Source organism: Coregonus lavaretus (genome assembly GCF_964263955.1).
Source record: "Coregonus lavaretus genome assembly, chromosome: 8".
Lineage (NCBI taxonomy): Eukaryota > Metazoa > Chordata > Actinopteri > Salmoniformes > Salmonidae > Coregonus > Coregonus lavaretus.
In genome coordinates, this window is record NC_139995.1 from 54,586,553 (window position 1) to 54,604,918 (window position 18,366).

Here is an 18,366-nt window from a genome sequence, read left to right on the forward strand (position 1 = left end):
TTACCCTGACATATTTCACATGGCTCTACTGATAAGTATGTCTGTGTCTGTCTGTCTGGGGGAGATAAATAATCCACAGAGAAATGACTTACTCTCAGACCTGGCGCACCAAGAAGTCCCTTCTCTCCTCCCTTGCCAGGTTCGCCCTAGTCAGAAAACACACACACCAGTCAGTCACCAAGGATGTCCAGCTGTATGTAGAATAGACAGACACTCTGTCCATGGCAGCTAGTGTCCAAGCCTTACTCAGGAGATTTGAAAATGCATCAATCAATCAATCAATCAATCATTAAATCATCCAAACACCCAACCAATCAATCAATCATCAAATCATCCAAACACCCAATCAATCAATCATCAAATCATCCAAACGCCCAACCAATCAATCAATCATCAAATCATCCAAACACACAATCAATCAATCATCAAATCATCCAAACACCCAACAACCATTAAATCATCAAATCATCCAAAACACCCAACCAATCAATCATCAAATCATCCAAAACACCCAACCAATCAATCAATCATCCAAAATACTCAATCAATCAATCATCAAATCATCCAAACACACAATCAATCAATCATCAAATCATCCAAACACCCAACAACCAATCAATCATCAAATCATCCAAAACACCCAACCAATCAATCAATCATCAAATCATCCAAAATACTCAATCAATCAATCAATATTCCAAAAACCCAATAAATCAATCAATCTACAATCAATCAATCAAACAGTGACACTCACGTTGGCTCCCTTGGGTCCGGGGAATCCCATCACACCAGGCTGACCGCGGGCTCCCATTGGGCCAGGGGGTCCGGGGCGACCATCCTCACCAGCCGAACCCTACAGGGGGGAAACAGGAAGGTCAGTCAATCAATCAATCAATCGTGCAAAATAAAAACTAGAAGTTATGCACCTGAGGGTTTTTCTCCACTGTCTGAGTCAATTATGTACATAAACCCTATCAGTCATCTAGTGTCTCTATAAATCCTTGGTCAAAGTCCTGTGAACATGCTGATTCATCTAGTGTCTATATAAATCATTGGTCAGAGTCCTGTGAACATGCTGATTCATCTAGTGTCTATATAAATCATTGGTCAGAGTCCTGTGAACATGCTGATTCAGCTAGTGTCTATGTCAATCATTGGTCAGAGTCCTGTGAACATGCTAGTGTCATCTAGTGAGCAACTTCATGTTTATTATAATTTATTAAATACAAAAACATTCTTTTTTACAGTCGTTGAACAAAACAGACAACAAGCATACTTACACCGGGTCCAACTTTGCCTTGAGGACCTGCATCACCAGGACGACCAGTAAGACCCTGCAAGACGAGCACAGAGACACACACATCACAGCTCAAACCTCCTAAAAGGCCTGAGCAATCAATCTCCGACTCATCAAATACCTCAAGTATACTGTATGTGAGTTCAATCTACAGTGATTATTGTCTTGGCTTCATAGTGCAGCCATTGTCATTACCAGAGCCTATATGTTTAATTTAGTAGCCTATGTACACTATATTATTATGCGAGTTAAATTATTGGCTCCGTTACTCAGCCATAGTTTTATTCCATCTCACCAGAGCATTGATACATACTGCTGTTCCAGATGGTAGAGAGAAGTTGGAGTGGAACTTACTCTTGCGCCAGGAAGACCGGGCTCGCCAGGACGACCAGGGTCACCACCGGCTCCCTTAGGGCCAGACACACCGCCGACTCCACGCTCGCCAGGGGCTCCCTGGATTAGGAGGACAAATGTATGTGTTACTCAATGGAGACGATCAATCAATCAATCAATCAATCAAGTAATCAATCAATCAAATCAATCAAGTAATTAACCAACCAACAAATCACTCAACCAATCAATCAATCAATCAATCAAGTAATCAACCAATCAATCAATCAATCAATCGCTCAATACCAACGCCGGGGTACACTGCATAAGTAGGACAAAACATTCAGTCACACAGTGGAAAAGATCAATCAATCCATCAATCAATCCATCAACCCATCAATCAATCAGCCACTCAGCCAATCAATCAATTAGCCAATCAATAAATAAATATATCGATCAAGACAGATCTAGCTCCACAGCTACTTCACAGTAGTCCATGTAGTGTATTAGGAGGACAAATTAACTGAAGAGGCTCTGAGGGAAGTGTCTGACAGTGTGAAGCACTGAAATGTAAGCCTGTCTGTTTGTCCCTAAATAAACCTCAACACATCATTACAGACAACTGTGTTCCTCTATCTTTTTCTGGGATAGTTATCTTGTGAAGTGTCAGGGGGTGCGATTATGTTTTTGAAGGAAAATGAGTCAGGGGTGAATCGAATTGACATCAAGTCCCATTGACATCAATGCTTGACTAAGTGAACATTTGACTTAGTTAGGATTCACCCCATACATGGAACGTGAATCCAGGTAGCTTAGTGGTTAAGAGCGTTGTGCCAGTAACCGAAAGGTCGCTGGTTCTAATCCCAGAGCCGACTAGGTGAAAAATCTGTCGATGTGCCCTTGAGCAAGGCACTTAACCCTAATTGCTCATGTAAGTTGCTCTGGATAAGAGCGTCTGCTAAATGACTAAAATGTAAAAATGTAAATGTAAAGATCCACTCCATCTGTCTCCACAGTCACTTCACATGAGGCTACGCTTGGCAAACACCCTCAGGTGGCAGGTAGCCTGACGGGTAGGAGCGTTGGGCCAGTAACTGGAAGGTTGCTGGACTGAATCCCTGAGCCGAAAAAGTACAAATCTATCATTCTGGCCTTGAGCAAGGTAGTTATCCCTCAACAATTGCTCTCTGGGTGCTGATGACACGGACGTTAAATGTGGAAGACGGGTCAATCTCCCTTCTGAGGAAGCAGGGGAAAGACGGGTCAATTGTCTTGAAATGAGAAAAGATTGCTTCTGACACATTCCCCCCCCCTGTAATGAATAAGGGTGAATAATATTTCATTTAGAATGTAATGAAATGCTTCCGTTTGCAGTCTGAGACGCTGGTGTCAGCTAGACTAGAGTTGGTGGTGAGGATGAGGTTGATGGTGACCTCTGGTGGTGAAATAGTGGAATTATAGACGACGCCAGTTGACACTAAGGCTGTCTAGATTTGACTGTTCATGCAGCGTTTGGATTCTGATCATGGAATTCCGAACGCGTCATGCGTCTACACATACACGTAACCGTGTCTCCTGATTTCCTTCTCTCGCGCTATATTTAAATGCCAATACGCATTCTACAAATGGTGGAATAGGCAAAATATGATAATAACACAACAACTGATGGCAGTAGCTAACTACTGTAGCTAACTAGCCAGCTAACCTCTGTAGCTAGCTAGCAAGCTAGTAAGCAACGCTAAAGGGAATGCAAACGGGTCAGCATAACTCTAAAAAAACAACAACATTTGGGCTAGCATTTATGAGGCCAGCAAACACGTTCCTCACACGCTAGGGATGTATTTCCTCCAACGTTATAATGAAAAGGTGCCTCTCGGTCCCAAAACACAAGTTTTCTGGAGACTAGTGGGAGGAGTGCTGATAAAGTCGCCCACTCTATGCACTTTCGGTAGCATGATTGCTTCCAGACTGAGGAGAAATCTGCACACAATGCATCCCTGACCACCTCCTGAAGTGGTCAGCCAGATCTGAACGCAATCAGACCACAGAGTGACTTTTGTGCGTCTACACCCGTCTTTTCAATGCGATCTTTGTATTCTGATAGCAGAAGTCGCATGTAAGTGTCAAGTGTAGACAATACCTAATAGGAGCTCTGTCTTTCTTTCTCACTTATCAGTTTCTCTGTGATGCTGTTCCAATTTCTCTGCTATCCTAACAGAATATTCAGTCAGATTGGATAGTAATTGCCTGACAGATTCCAATAACTCTACCAAGAGGGTTAAGAAAACGATGATGAAATGTCTTCACTACTACTCTTGCACAGAATGGCATTTCCACACCAACACTTGGCTGTAGATAAGTATATTATCCATGATCCTGTGGGGTTCAAATGTACAGATGTGTCATTGCTGACCTAATCTCACAACCCAGAACCAATCTTGCATGGTTAACGTTTATGTTAACAGTCCGTCACTCAAGACACTGTTACTGACACAGGTATTATTACATATCTTATCTCCCCAGTCCTGACAGTATCAGAGTAACCTATTCAGTTGATCCGAATGTGTCCTTCCTGTTCATTTCCTGTACCATAGCACTTTGTTTCCCCTACTTTAACCATACACCCCTCCTCTGGGACCACATTGTCATGGTGACACTCACCTTGGGACCAGCCAGACCATCCTGACCTGGGAAACCACGGTTACCGGGGGCGCCCTAAACAAAGACAACAACAATAGGGTTCAGGGTTAGAGGTCAGGAAGAAAAAATACAAATCAACATTTAACACTGAGACTATAGTGTGTGATAAATATAAAGTGACATGGACAGCTCTCTCTGTGACAGCTCTCTCTGTGACAGCTCTCTCTGTGACAGCTCTCTCTGTGACAGCCCACTCTGTGACAGCCCTCTCTGTGACAGCTCTCTCTGTGACAGCTCTCTCTGTGACAGCTCTCTCTGTGACAGCTCTCTCTGTGACAGCCCTCTCTGTGACAGCCCTCTCTGTGACAGCTCTCTCTGTGACAGCCCTCTCTGTGACAGCTCTCTCTGTGACAGCTCTCTCTGTGTCAGCCCTCTCTGTGACAGCTCTCTCTGTGACAGCTCTCTCTGTGACAGCCCTCTCTGTGACAGCTCTCTCTGTGACAGCTCTCTCTGTGACAGCCCTCTCTGTGACAGCTCTCTCTGTGACAGCTCTCTCTGTGACAGCCCTCTCTGTGACAGCTCTCTCTGTGACAGCTCTCTCTGTGACAGCCCTCTCTGTGACAGCTCTCTCTGTGACAGCTCTCTCTGTGACAGCCCTCTCTGTGACAGCTCTCTCTGTGACAGCTCTCTCTGTGACAGCCCTCTCTGTGACAGCTCTCTCTGTGACAGCCCTCTCTGTGACAGCTCTCTCTGTGACAGCTCTCTCTGTGACAGCCCTCTCTGTGACAGCTCTCTCTGTGACAGCCCTCTCTGTGACAGCCCTCTCTGTGACAGCCCTCTCTGTGACAGCCCACTCTGTGACAGCTCTCTCTGTGACAGCTCTCTCTGTGACAGCTCTCTCTGTGACAGCCCTCTCTGTGACAGCCCTCTCTGTGACAGCTCTCTCTGTGACAGCCCTCTCTGTGACAGCCCTCTCTGTGACAGTTCTCTCTGTGACAGCTCTCTCTGTGACAGCTCTCTCTGTGACAGCTCTCTCTGTGACAGCCCTCTCTGTGACAGCTCTCTCTGTGACAGCTCTCTCTGTGACAGCCCTCTCTGTGACAGCTCTCTCTGTGACAGCTCTCTCTGTGACAGCCCTCAGGGAGGGTAGACGTCCATTTAATTTCCTCCGTTTTATGTCCAGGAAACACATTATGTCTCGACAAGTGGTTGGAATGATAGTTGGCCTTGTACGCTGACAGGGTTGACAAGATGGGTGTCGTGGGTGGTACTCACTCTCTCTCCGGGTGGTCCGAGAGGTCCAGCAGCGCCGGGCTCTCCTCTGGGTCCCCTCTTCCCCTCCTCTCCTGCAGGGCCAAGGGCTCCTTGGGGACCCGCGGGTCCCTACAGAAACACAACAGGATGTCAGTTATCACGTATAATATCCATAATCGATAGATTTAGATTTAGAAATATATTTCACTAAGAAGGGAGAAAAACGGATAAAGTATATGCTGATGTTAGGTGTTATCATTAGTTAAGTAAGATGTCTGCGGCTTGGTAAATACTTTCTGGAAGTAAAGTTATCTCTCAATCTTTGGGGGGGGGGTTCCTCATTTTCTATGATGAATGCTGATCATAAATAAGCATTCTTGACTTTCTTTAAGAAACTATCATAAAATGCTTAAAATTCTGTTGCTTGCCTGGTCCTTAGTAGGTCTAATGTTGGATTGTTGAGCAGTAATAAACAAATAGGACCCCCTTGGGGCTTAGTTACTCCATTCTGTCTATGAGTTTCATGGGGCGTTATAAACTCTTGTACATTAACCAGTATTTTGAGGGATTACTTAGCTATCAGAGACTGAAAGAGAGAGAGGAAGAAGAGAGAGGAGAGAGAGAGAGAGAGAGAGAGAGAGAGAGAGAGAGAGAGAGAGAGAGAGAGAGAGAGAGAGAGAGAGAGAGAGAGAGGGAGAGAGAGAGGGAGAGAGAGAGAGAGCGAGAGAGAGAGAAAGAGACAGACTTACAGACAGACAGAGACCTAACGAAAGCACAGTGGTAAGAGCAACAACTTCAAAATAATAATACTCACAATCTCTCCCTTGGGTCCAGCCTCACCCTTGAACCCTGGGATACCGGGGTCACCCTAAAGAGAAAGACAAAAAGACATGGGTCATCATTACAGACCTAGAACGTTCTGAAGTCTTTTGACAATTAATTACAACGATTACAACCATTTCCTCCATTGGAGTTGTATATTACTAGCCTTGAAATGCTAACTGAATCACGCTACATTACAATATATTATTATATTACAGATACCTCGTACCATCCCTGACATTCACTATACATTACAACAAGTTTGGCGAGACAGTTTAGACGTACAGATGTTCCCTTTGGTCCGAGCGGTCCAGTGGCTCCCTGGGGTCCTGGAGGACCACGGGGTCCGGGGAAGCCAGGCGCGCCAGCAATACCAGGAGCACCCTGTGGTAAGAGAGACAGAGAGGACACTGGTCAATATCAATCATGTATCAATTAATCATCATGCTGAAATGATCACTGTGTGATAGTTGGAGGGAACACTAAACATTAGATTAACACAATGATATTAAAATCTGAAAATAGGTTGAGATGTGTTTACTGTTGCTTACGGATCAATGAGGAAGAAAATCTATAACTTTATCTAAGGAGGTTTCTGGACTTAGATCTGTGTCTTAAATTTTACATGAGCTAGTGGGTGGAGCAGGTGGGAGAGGTTACAGGCATGCTGGGAACTCCAGCAACAAGTACCAACTGCTGTCTGCTTGACTATTATGTAAGGGATAGGTGTGTGCGTGTAAGACTGTGTGTGTGTGCGTGTGTGTGTGTGTGTGTGTGTGTGTGTGTGTGTGTGTGTGTGTGTGTGTGTGTGTGTGTGTGTGTGTGTGTGTGTGTGTGTGTGTGTGTGTGTGTGTGTGTGTCTGTGCGTGCCTGGCCCCAGGTCTGGTCTCTTCAGCCATAGCTAACTCAAAGCGACATATATCACACCTGACTGATTCTCATCTAAAGGATTTGAATGGCTTCTTGATTGTGTTACCGGGAAAGTTAGGACCAAGAGCTTTTCCTAACCACGTCACCTGTCCAGGTAAATAGAAAAACTCCTGGTTCGGGCACATGAAAAGGAAATGGAAAAACTACTGACCCTAGGCCCTATGGGCCTCCTTGTAGCTCAGTTGGTAGAGCATGGCGCTTGCAACGCCAGGGTTGTGGGTTCGATTCCCACGGGGGGGCCAGTATGAAAAATGTATGCGCTCACTAACTGTAAGTGGCTCTGGATAAGAGTGTCTGCTAAAATGACTAAAATGTAAAATGTAGGCCTTTGGTAACGGAGATTTTAGTATTTCTTTTTTGGGGTCAAGGCTGGGTTTCATAACGTGGGAGTGGCTATCTATCTTTAGTTTACAGACTAAACTAGTAACAACATTTACATTTAGTTTGGAGAGAATCTCTGTAACACTTGACTTTTAGCCTGCAGGTAAGGCTTTATAACTTTTAATAGGATTGTATGAGATTTATAATGTCTTATAATATGTAGATTTCATATACTGTATGAAATCTCAGGGCCAATAGAGACAGCCTGATTATCTCTGTAGATATCCTAGTGGTTTAGACACGATCTCCATTCATCAGCCTTATTCCAGCTAAAGGCACTAACAGATCCCACACATTATTCAACTCTAATAAAAAGGTACTTCAGGTGTAACATTTTATTAGACTTAATTGGAGATGACCCTCAAACCCTGCCCGTACTGTGGACATGGACTATCTTTAGTTATACTGATAGAAGTCCGCAGCCACAGTGTGAGAACAGCAGGAGGACTATAAGATACAGAGACAGAGGAAAGGGAGGGAGAAGTGGAGAGGTTGTCCAGTAAACTCACAGCTGATCCTTTAGCTCCTCCAATACCATCAGTACCAGGGTTACCCTGTAGGGAAGAACAGACGAGTTAGAATGATCATTACATCCTTGTACATAGCAATTTTTCATCTTACATCATAAGCATATGACAAGGACACAGAGTGTTTCCTGTTCAAGTCACATTGTCAGGAAAAACTCAGGTCCCTAGTCATATGACTTGGACCACTGATACAGAGACACTGTTTTACGGGGACACTGTCATACTGGGACACTGTTTTACGGGGATATCATTTTACAGGGGCACTGTTTTACAGGGGACACTGTCATACTGTTTAGTGGGGACACTGTTTTGTGGGGACACTCACAGATGCGCCGGCGGGTCCGGGAGATCCGGGGGTTCCTGATTCTCCACGGGGTCCCTGGGCGCCCTCAGGTCCACGAGCACCGGTGGGGCCAGCTTCTCCCTGGAGAGAGACAATCAATCAAACAATCAATCAAATGGTCTATCAAACATCAATAAATCAAACAATAAATTAAATTGATCAATCAAGCAATCGATCAATAATGTATTGAAGTGTACTGTTTTAATATTATTGTAAAGAGCCTAAAAAAACTGAAACTATTTGCAAAATAAACACGTGCAGATTTGGTTTAGACGGTGAAGCATTTATTGCCAAATAAACACCTCCATAAGAGTTAAAGTGTTGAAATCTTGTAAAATAGTCAGAAGTGTTTCTTCTTCATTTAATTCAGTAAAAGCCCAAATAGGTAAATCCCATATTAAGAATTTCTAAAGTCTAACTAATTTTATCGGAAGACAAATTACATTAAGAGTAACATTTTTACACATGAAAAGAAGAAACCCTACTTATGGCTCAAATAAATTAACCTTTAAATTAAATTAACCCTAGCTTTCAAATAAAAGTAATTTAATAAGGGGCTGTCTGAAAAGTGCCGTAGCCAGAGCCAAGTGTATAATGGTTTCCAGGTCTAATAGTATAATGAAAGAGAATGAGGAGAGTTATCCTGACTCACTCAAGTATTATTGTCAGACAAGGCTACGCCCCCTTACTGCAGACCACAGCCAATCATTGCACTGCATAGTGAGGTCATAGCCTTTGGGAAACTGGGTGAATGAAATGAATGAAATTCCTAACTGTCGTTACCATGGTGTTTTATACAACATGACATAGTAGGATGACATAATATATACTGTATGCGTTTATAAGGGTGGTGGAGAGGTTGGCACCTTCCCTCCCTGATATCCTAGTTTACATAGGCTGCATATGGGGACACATGGAAACATGTAATATGCCTTTCATTTATATAATATGTATATGGCCTACAGTGTATATTTGAGTCATTCAAACAAATACACACACATTAGAAATAGATGGCTTTGGGTCTCTTGAATGTTAAGGTTTAGGGTAGGTTATAGAAAAAAGACCTGGGTTCAAAAAGTATTTGAATTTTTTTATATTATTATTTTTTGTACTTTGGAGTGCCATATGGGATTTGAAAGATTCATTCAAATACGATTTGAACCCAGGTCTGATAGGAAGCACGCTAAGGGTGTACATATAGTTATATAAGTGGAGCGCAGCAACAATGAACAGGTTGAACACTTTAACTTTAACTGTTCATAGGTTTCTAGAGGTTTCTAGAGGTTTCTAGAGGTTTCTAGAGGAAACACACTGTCGTTTACACACTAACATCTGGATCAGGTTACTGTCTCACTGGGTGGTTTTTTAACATTAGCCACCCACACACACAATCACACGTGCATGCAGACACAGTTGCACGCGTGCACACACATGCAGGCAAGCACGCTCTCACACACGCACGTACACACACACAGTCGCATAAAAGTCCCCAGATCATTTGGCATCTACAGTGCCTTCGGAGAGTATTCAACCCCCTTTACTTTTCCCACATTTTGTTGCATTACAAAGTGGGATTAAATTGATTTTATTGTTATTTTATGTCAACAATCTACACAAAATACTCTCTAATGTCAAAGTGGGGAAACAAATTCCAACATTTTTCAAAAACCCATGAAAAGTAAAACAACAACATATCTTGATTAGAGTTAGTGTTCAACCCTGAGTCAATACATGTTAGAATCACCTTTGGCAGCGATTACAGCTGTGAGTCTTTCTGGGTAAGTCTCTAAGAGCTTTGCACACCTGGATTGAACAATATTTGCACATCATTTTTAAATTCTTCAAGGTCTGTCAAGTTGCTTGTTGATCATTGCTAGACAGCCATTTTCAAGTCTTGGCATACATTTTCAAACCGATTTAAGTCAAAACTGTAAGCAGGCCACTCAGGAACATTCAATGTCGTCTTGGTAAGCAACTCCAGTGTAGATTTGGCCTTGTGTTTTAGGCTATTGTCATTGTCTACCAGTGTCTGTTGGAAAGCAGACTAAAACAGGTTTTCCTCTAGGATTATCCTAAAAATCTTCTAGTCCTTGCCGATGACAAGCATACCCATAACATGATGCAGAGATGTGTTGTGTTGGATTTGCCCCAAACATAATACTTTGTATTGAAGATAAAAAGTTAATTTCTTTGCAACATTCTTTGCAGTATTACTTTAGTGCAGGGGTTCTCAACTCTTACCCTACGAGGTCTTGAGCCTGCTGTTTTTCTGTTCTACCTGATAATTAATTGCACACATCTGGTGTCCCAGGTCTAAATCAGTCCCTGATTAGGGGGGAACAATTTAAAAATGCAGTGGAACTGGCTTCAAGGTCCAGAGTTGAGTTCGAGGGCTTTAGTGTGTTGTTGATCCATATTCAGTTTTCTCCTATCACAGCCATTAAAATCTGTAACTGTTTTAAAATTACTAATGGCCTCATGGTGAAATCCCTGAGTGGTTTCTTTCCTTTCCGGCAACTGAGTTAGGAAGGACGCCTGTAACTTTGTAGTGACTGGGTGAATTGATACACTATCCAAAGTGTAATTAATAACTTCACCATGCTCAAAGGGATATTCAGTGTCTGCTTTTTACATTTTTTACCAATATACCAATCTGTGCCCTTCTTTGCGAGGCATTGGAAAACCTCCCTGCTCTTTGTGGTTGAATATGTGCTTGAAATTCACTACTCAACTGAGGGACCTTACAGATAATTGTATGTGTGGGGTACAAACATGGGGTAGTCATTCAAAAATCATGTTAACCACTATTATTGCACACAGAGTGAATCCATGCAACTTATTATGTGATTTGTTAAGCACATTTTTACTCCTGAACTTATTTAGGCTTGCCATAACAAAGGGCTTGAATACTTATTGACTGAAAACATTTCAGCTTTTCATTTTAAATTAATTTGTAAACATTTCTAAAATCAAAATTCCACTTTGACATTATGGGATATTGTGTGTAGGCCAGTGACACAAAATCTACATGTTATCCATTTTAAATGTAGGCTGTAACACAACAAAATGTGGAAAAAGTCAAGGGGGTTGAATACTTTCTGAAGGCACTGTATATCTAGCTATGAAGCAGTTAGTCCAAGGCCTTCTCTTCTCAGAGGGGTTGGGACTTTGTAAATATGCCCAGGACAGTGCGTCCTATAGCTGAATCCTTAAAATATGTCCGTGACTGGAACCAGCAGTAAAGCACGGGGGGCCTTCACACACACACACACACACACACACACACACACACACAGTCTGGCGTGTCAGCTCACGGTTCAGAAGGAATAAATCAGTCCTAAGCAAGCGGAGTGAAATAAATAAAAATACCCCACTCCCAAACCCCCGCTCTCTAATTTTACACCCAGATGGAGGAAAATAGGTTTTAGTTTCAGAGCACTTTTCAATGCTGCCTTCTCCGGTTTTACCTTTCACTCTTTCTTCAGCTTACTTTTTGTAAAAATGATCTTTCTGAGGTGAACTCCACCATTTTCTCTCTAGCCCTTTTACATATACAGTACATAATGTAGAGTAGCATCTGTGTTTATACCCATCCTCATACTCTAAAATAATGTATTTGTACAAAATAATCCTTCATTGATTTACCGCTGGGTTTATATGGCTAAGTCACAAAACCGGAACTTTCCAGACACAGAGATAAAAGGACAGTGACATACCTTAGAACCTGGAGAGCCGGGGAAGCCTGGAGCACCAGCAGGACCAACTGGGCCCTATAGAGAGAGAAAGAGAGAGGAGAGAGTGGAGGGGTGAGTGGAGAGGAGAGGGAGGGTGTAGAGGGGAGAGTGGAGAGGGAAGCGGTAAGAGGGGAGAAGGAAAGTGGGAGATTGGAGAAGGGAGGGGGGAGGAGGGAAGGTGGGGGCAGAGGAAAGAGAGAAAAGACGGGAGGGGTAGAGGGATGAGAGGGGAGAGAGTTAACAAACACTACTGCCACCGTGAGGGCATTCAGGTGTATTGCAGCACCACTTTCTGCTGAAACATACAGTGTACTGTAAATAGTGAAATGAAATAATGAATAGAACTACATTGCAATAATACTTACAGGAGGACCAGCAGGGCCGGGCAGACCGTCATTACCACGAGCACCCTAGACAGCAGAGAACCAGCTCCATAACGCATATTGTCAAATACTGATCACTGGAATGACACTACATTATTCATCAGAGACAGAAAGTTCTAGATAAGTTGTAGATAGTGTTCTCGACATGGTTCTAGTATGAGTTCTAGACAGGGAGTTCTAGTATGTGTTCTAGATAGGGAGTTGAAGACAGAGTGCTTTAATTAGAGTTCTAGGCCAGAGGAAGGTACTTACAGCAGCTCCAGAGGAACCGGGGCGACCTCTCTCACCGGGCAGACCACGTGGTCCCTTTAGAGAGGGAGAGGAGCAGCGGTTACAATCACAAACAGTCAATATTATTAGATTTAGATCTCATAGATATTTCAATGTGTGGCAGATCTATTTGACAGTATATCTAATCTACTACATGTACTACGTCTGATTTCACATTGTAATATGTCTGACAGGTATCAGTTATCCATCTGTGCTCACCATTGGTCCGGGAGCGCCATTCTCACCGGGAGCACCAGACTCCCCCTAGAACAGAGAAGATCCATTCAATTAGTAGGAGGAGACAGAGAGAAAAGGGGAAGGGGTTAGTGTTTCAGAGGTGGTCAGAATGGTAGGTTAACAGGCTTCACAAAATGACAGACAAAAACGCAAAGTAGGATATCGGTGAGATTAGAATGACTTGAGAGAGGTAAAGGATGCTTCTGTAGAGTCCTTCCTACCTTAGAACCAGCAGCTCCACTCTCTCCCTTGAGTCCATCAAGACCTGGGTAACCCTGGAAAGAGGACATAAAGACAGTATCATGAGAACAGGACTGGGAACCAAGTGGCAAAACAGTGAAGGACTATTGACAACATCTTTACTGTCACATTGACTGGGCAATGCAGTATAACGATGACAAACATACAAAAGTGCACTAAAACCAGGTAAACAGGACAGAACACATTTGAAGATGACATACTACTTATCATTACTATGACATCACTTACTCTGTGCCCCTTGATTCCAGGCAGACCGGGAGTTCCTGGGAAACCACGAGCCCCCTGTTGTAGAGAAGACAAAAGAAGAGAGAGGGAAAGATAGATAGAGGAGAGATAAGAGAGAATGGAATTGTTATTCAGTTATTCTCCAGATATGCTTTCCTGCTCTGGTCTGGTCTGGTTATGAGCCAGACATATGATGGTCAACGGGCAGAGGGCCAGAGGGCCAGAGGGCCAGAGAGACTGATTACATAAGGGAGGATTTAGTACAGACAGCTCTTCTGTCTTCCTCTTCTGTCTGACTGAATCATCTTGGAGAGTCTTCTAACTGGACTGCATCTGACTGAATCATCAAGGAGAGTCTTCTAACTGGACTGTATCTGACTGAATCATCTTGGAGAATATTCTAACTGGACTGTATCTGACTGAATCATCTTGGAAAATCTTCTAACTGGACTGTATCTGACTGAATCATCTTGGAGAATCTTCTAACTGGACTGTAGATGACTGAATCATATTGGAGAGTCTTCTAACTGGACTGTATCTGACTGAATCATATTGGAGAGTCTTCTAACTGGACTGTATCTGACTGAATCATCTTGGAGAGTCTTCTAACTGGACTGTATCTGACTGAATCATCTTGGAGAATCTTCTAACTGGACTGTATCTGACTGAATCATCTTGGAGAGTCTTCTAACTGGACTGTATCTGACTGAATCATCTTGGAGAATCTTCTAACTGGACTGTATCTGACTGAATCATCTTGGAGAATATTCTAACTGGACTGTATCTGACTGAATCATCTTGGAGAATCTTCTAACTGGACTGTATCTGACTGAATCATCTTGGATAATCTTCTAACTGGACTGTATCTGACTGAATCATCTTGGAGAATCTTCTAACTGGACTGTATCTGACTGAATCATCTTGGAGAATCTTCTAACTGGACTGTATCTGACTGAATCATCTTGGATAATCTTCTAACTGGACTGTAGCTGACTGAATCATATTGGAGAGTCTTCTAACTGGACTGTATCTGACTGAATCATATTGGAGAGTCTTCTAACTGGACTGTATCTGACTGAATCATCTTGGAGAGTCTTCTAACTGGACGGTATCTGACTGAATCATCTTGGAGAGTCTTCTAACTGGACTGTATCTGACTGAATCATCTTGGAGAGTCTTCTAACTGGACTGTATCTGACTGAATCATCTTGGAGAGTCTTCTAACTGGACTGTATCTGACTGAATCATCTTGGAGAATCTTCTAACTGGACTGTATCTGACTGAATCATATTGGAGAATCTTCTAACTGGACTGTATCTGACTGAATCATCTTGGAGAGTCTTCTAACTGGACTGTATCTGACTGAATCATCTTGGAGAATCTTCTAACTGGACTGTATCTGACTGAATCATCTTGGAGAGCCTTCTAACTGGACTGTATCTGACTGAATCATCTTGGAGAATCTTCTAGCTGGACTGTATCTGACTGAATCATCTTGGAGAGTCTTCTAACTGGACTGTATCTGACTGAATCATCTTGGAGAGTCTTCTAACTGGACTGTATCTGACTGAATCATCTTGGAGAGTCTTCTAACTGGACTGTATCTGACTGAATCATCTTGGAGAGTCTTCTAACTGGACTGTATCTGACTGAATCATCTTGGAGAATCTTCTAACTGGACGGTATCTGACTGAATCATCTTGGAGAGTCTTCTAACTGGACTGTATCTGACTGAATCATATTGGAGAATCTTCTAACTGGACTGTATCTGACTGAATCATCTTGGAGAGTCTTCTAACTGGACTGTATCTGACTGAATCATATTGGAGAATCTTCTAACTGGACTGTATCTGACTGAATCATCTTGGAGAATCTTCTAACTGGACTGTATCTGAATGAATCATCTTGGAGAGTCTTCTAACTGGACTGTATCTGACTGAATCATATTGGAGAATCTTCTAACTGGACTGTATCTGACTGAATCATCTTGGAGAGTCTTCTAACTGGACTGTATCTGACTGAATCATCTTGGAGAATCTTCTAACTGGACTGTATCTGACTGAATCATCTTGGAGAATCTTCTAACTGGACTGTATCTGACTGAATCATCTTGGAGAATCTTCTAACTGGACTGTATCTGACTGAATCATCTTGGAGAATCTTCTAACTGGACTGTATCTGACTGAATCATCTTGGAGAATCTTCTAACTGGACTGTATCTGACTGAATCATCTTGGAGAATCTTCTAACTGGACTGTATCTGACTGAATCATCTTGGAGAATCTTCTAACTGGACTGTATCTGACTGAATCATCTTGGAGAGTCTTCTAACTGGACTGTATCTGACTGAATCATCTTGGAGAGTCTTCTAACTGGACTGTATCTGACTGAATCATCTTGGATAATCTTCTAACTGGACTGTATCTGACTGAATCATCTTGGAGAGTCTTCTAACTGGACTGTATCTGACTGAATCATCTTGGAGAGTCTTCTAACTGGACTGTATCTGACTGAATCATCTTGGAGAGTCTTCTAACTGGACTGTAGCTGACTGAATCATCTTGGAGAGCCTTCTAACTGGACTGTAGCTGACTGAATCATCTTGGAGAGTCTTCTAACTGAACTGTATCTGACTGAATCATCTTGGAGAGTCTTCTAACTGGACTGTAGCTGACTGAATCATCTTGGAGAGTCTTCTAACTGAACTGTATCTGACTGAATCATCTTGGAGAGTCTTCTAACTCTAGATGGCATGTCTGTTATAGTTCTCTTCTCTGCCTGACTGATCGTAATGGGATAGTTTTGTGTACAACTGTAATAACTGGGGCGGCAGGTAGCTTAGTGGTTAAGAGCGTTGTGCTAGTAACCGAAAGGTCGCTGGTTCTAATCCCTGAGCCGACTAGGTGAAAAATCTGTCGATGTGCCCTTGAGCAAGGCACTTAACCCTAATTGCTCCTGTAAGTCGCTCTGGATAAGAGCGTCTGCTAAATGACACAAAAAAAAACTAAGACAGCATGAATAGGCAGTGAGATAAATTGAGAGTAGATAAATGAACAGACAATGAAGAGATAATGAAACCATACCTGAGGACCAGAAGCTCCACGCTCACCACCTTTGCCGGGTTTTCCAGCCTCACCCTGCAGCAGAGAGGAAAGGAGTGAGAAGTGGACCAGTAGGCCAGTTAGTTGTCTGCAATGTAACAATATTTCAATTAAGAAAATAAAAAACAATACATGTATAGTATAAATAAAATAAAATAAAAAGATTTTGATCATTCACAATTTATTGCTACAGTAATAGTTTTTTTTCCAGCCACTCAGTTGAAATTGACATTTCAAATTGAAATTTGACCAAGATAGTTTGTGTGTATGTATTGATATGTAGGCTACATGTACCTTTTAAAAATGTTTTATGTAGTTCTGTTCTTGTCTATTAATGTTCTGTATTATGTCATGTTTCATGTTTTGTGCTGCTGCTTTTGCAACAGCTGATGGGGATCCTAATAAAATACCAAATACCAAATTAGCAAACGGTGTCACCTGGTGGACACACTGACAAATGACTACTGTGCCAGTCAGCTGCCACCCAGTGGCTGAATGGAGGAACTGCAGTTCCAATATTTATTTTCCATTTGTTGCAATCGTCTCTAATAGGGGAGATGATGATCGTGGGGATGATATATTGTGGAGATACAGTACACGGGGACAGACCACTGGGGACAGTTATGATTATGACATTCATATTATGACCATTTATCATCATGATCAAATTATTGAGTTTGGACATGTTGCTGTTAGAGGTGTGACAATATTGATGTGGGAGTAGTGTGGATGGGCACAATATGGACAATACTGATTGGCTCACACATGAAATTTACATGAGGAGGGATTGGCCAGATGGACTTTAGGAAAACCAATTAAGATAGGTGACTCTGAGGGAACATCATGATGAGGGCCAGGAGATTTTCCTGACCCTGTGACAGGATCACCAAGAAAAACTCCTGTCCCTAGTTATGATTACATTTCTATGTGAGGGGGAATTATTAAGGACAGTGTATCAACAGTGAATGCTTTTCACTTTATAGTGTTTTTCTTAAAAACTTTATTGGTGCAAACGTACTGTCAACAGTCTACCAACAGACAACAGTCAGTGTGGATGGGTGGGGGGAGATCAATGGAAACAGTGGATGGGTGGGGGGAGATCAATGGAAGCAGTAGATGGGTGGGTGGAGATCAATGGAAACAGTGTGGGTGGGTGGGGGGAGATCAATGGAAACAGTGGATGGGAGGGGGGAGATCAATGGAAACAGTGTGGATGGGTGGAGGGAGATCAATGGAAACAGTGTGGATGGGTGGGGGAGATCAATGGAAACAGTGTGGATGGGTGGGGGGAGATCAATGGAAACAGTGTGGATGGGTGGGGGGAGATCAATGGAAACAGTGTGGGTGGGTGGGGGGAGATCAATAGAAACAGTGTGGATGGGTGGGGGGGAGATCAATGGAAACAGTGTTGATTGGTGGGGGGAGATCAATGGAAACAGTGTAGATGGGTGGGGGGAGATCAATGGAAACAGTGTGGATGTGTAGGGGGAGATCAATGGAAACAGTGTGGATAGGTGGGGGGAGATCAATGGAAACAGTGTGGATGTGTAGGGGGGAGATCAATGGAAACAGTATGGGTGGGGGGAGATCAATGGAAACAGTATGGGTGAGTAGGGGGGAGATCAATGGAA

General features: G+C 42.8%; 1 protein-coding gene across 1 annotated transcript in view; it reads right to left on the bottom strand.

Annotated features, from left to right (window-relative positions):
• Positions 1-18,366, bottom strand: part of LOC311134094 (uncharacterized protein) — a gene marked incomplete at both ends in the record, with an annotated part of 65,075 nt that overhangs the window by 22,223 nt on the left and 24,486 nt on the right. The window contains 17 exon segments of the mRNA XM_084167684.1: positions 93-146; positions 755-853; positions 1,281-1,334; positions 1,652-1,750; positions 4,289-4,342; positions 5,543-5,650; positions 6,336-6,389; positions 6,629-6,727; positions 8,164-8,208; positions 8,507-8,605; positions 12,241-12,294; positions 12,624-12,668; positions 12,894-12,947; positions 13,131-13,175; positions 13,370-13,423; positions 13,638-13,691; positions 16,718-16,771. Of these exon segments, the coding sequence (XP_084023810.1) occupies positions 93-146; positions 755-853; positions 1,281-1,334; positions 1,652-1,750; positions 4,289-4,342; positions 5,543-5,650; positions 6,336-6,389; positions 6,629-6,727; positions 8,164-8,208; positions 8,507-8,605; positions 12,241-12,294; positions 12,624-12,668; positions 12,894-12,947; positions 13,131-13,175; positions 13,370-13,423; positions 13,638-13,691; positions 16,718-16,771 (1,125 nt within the window).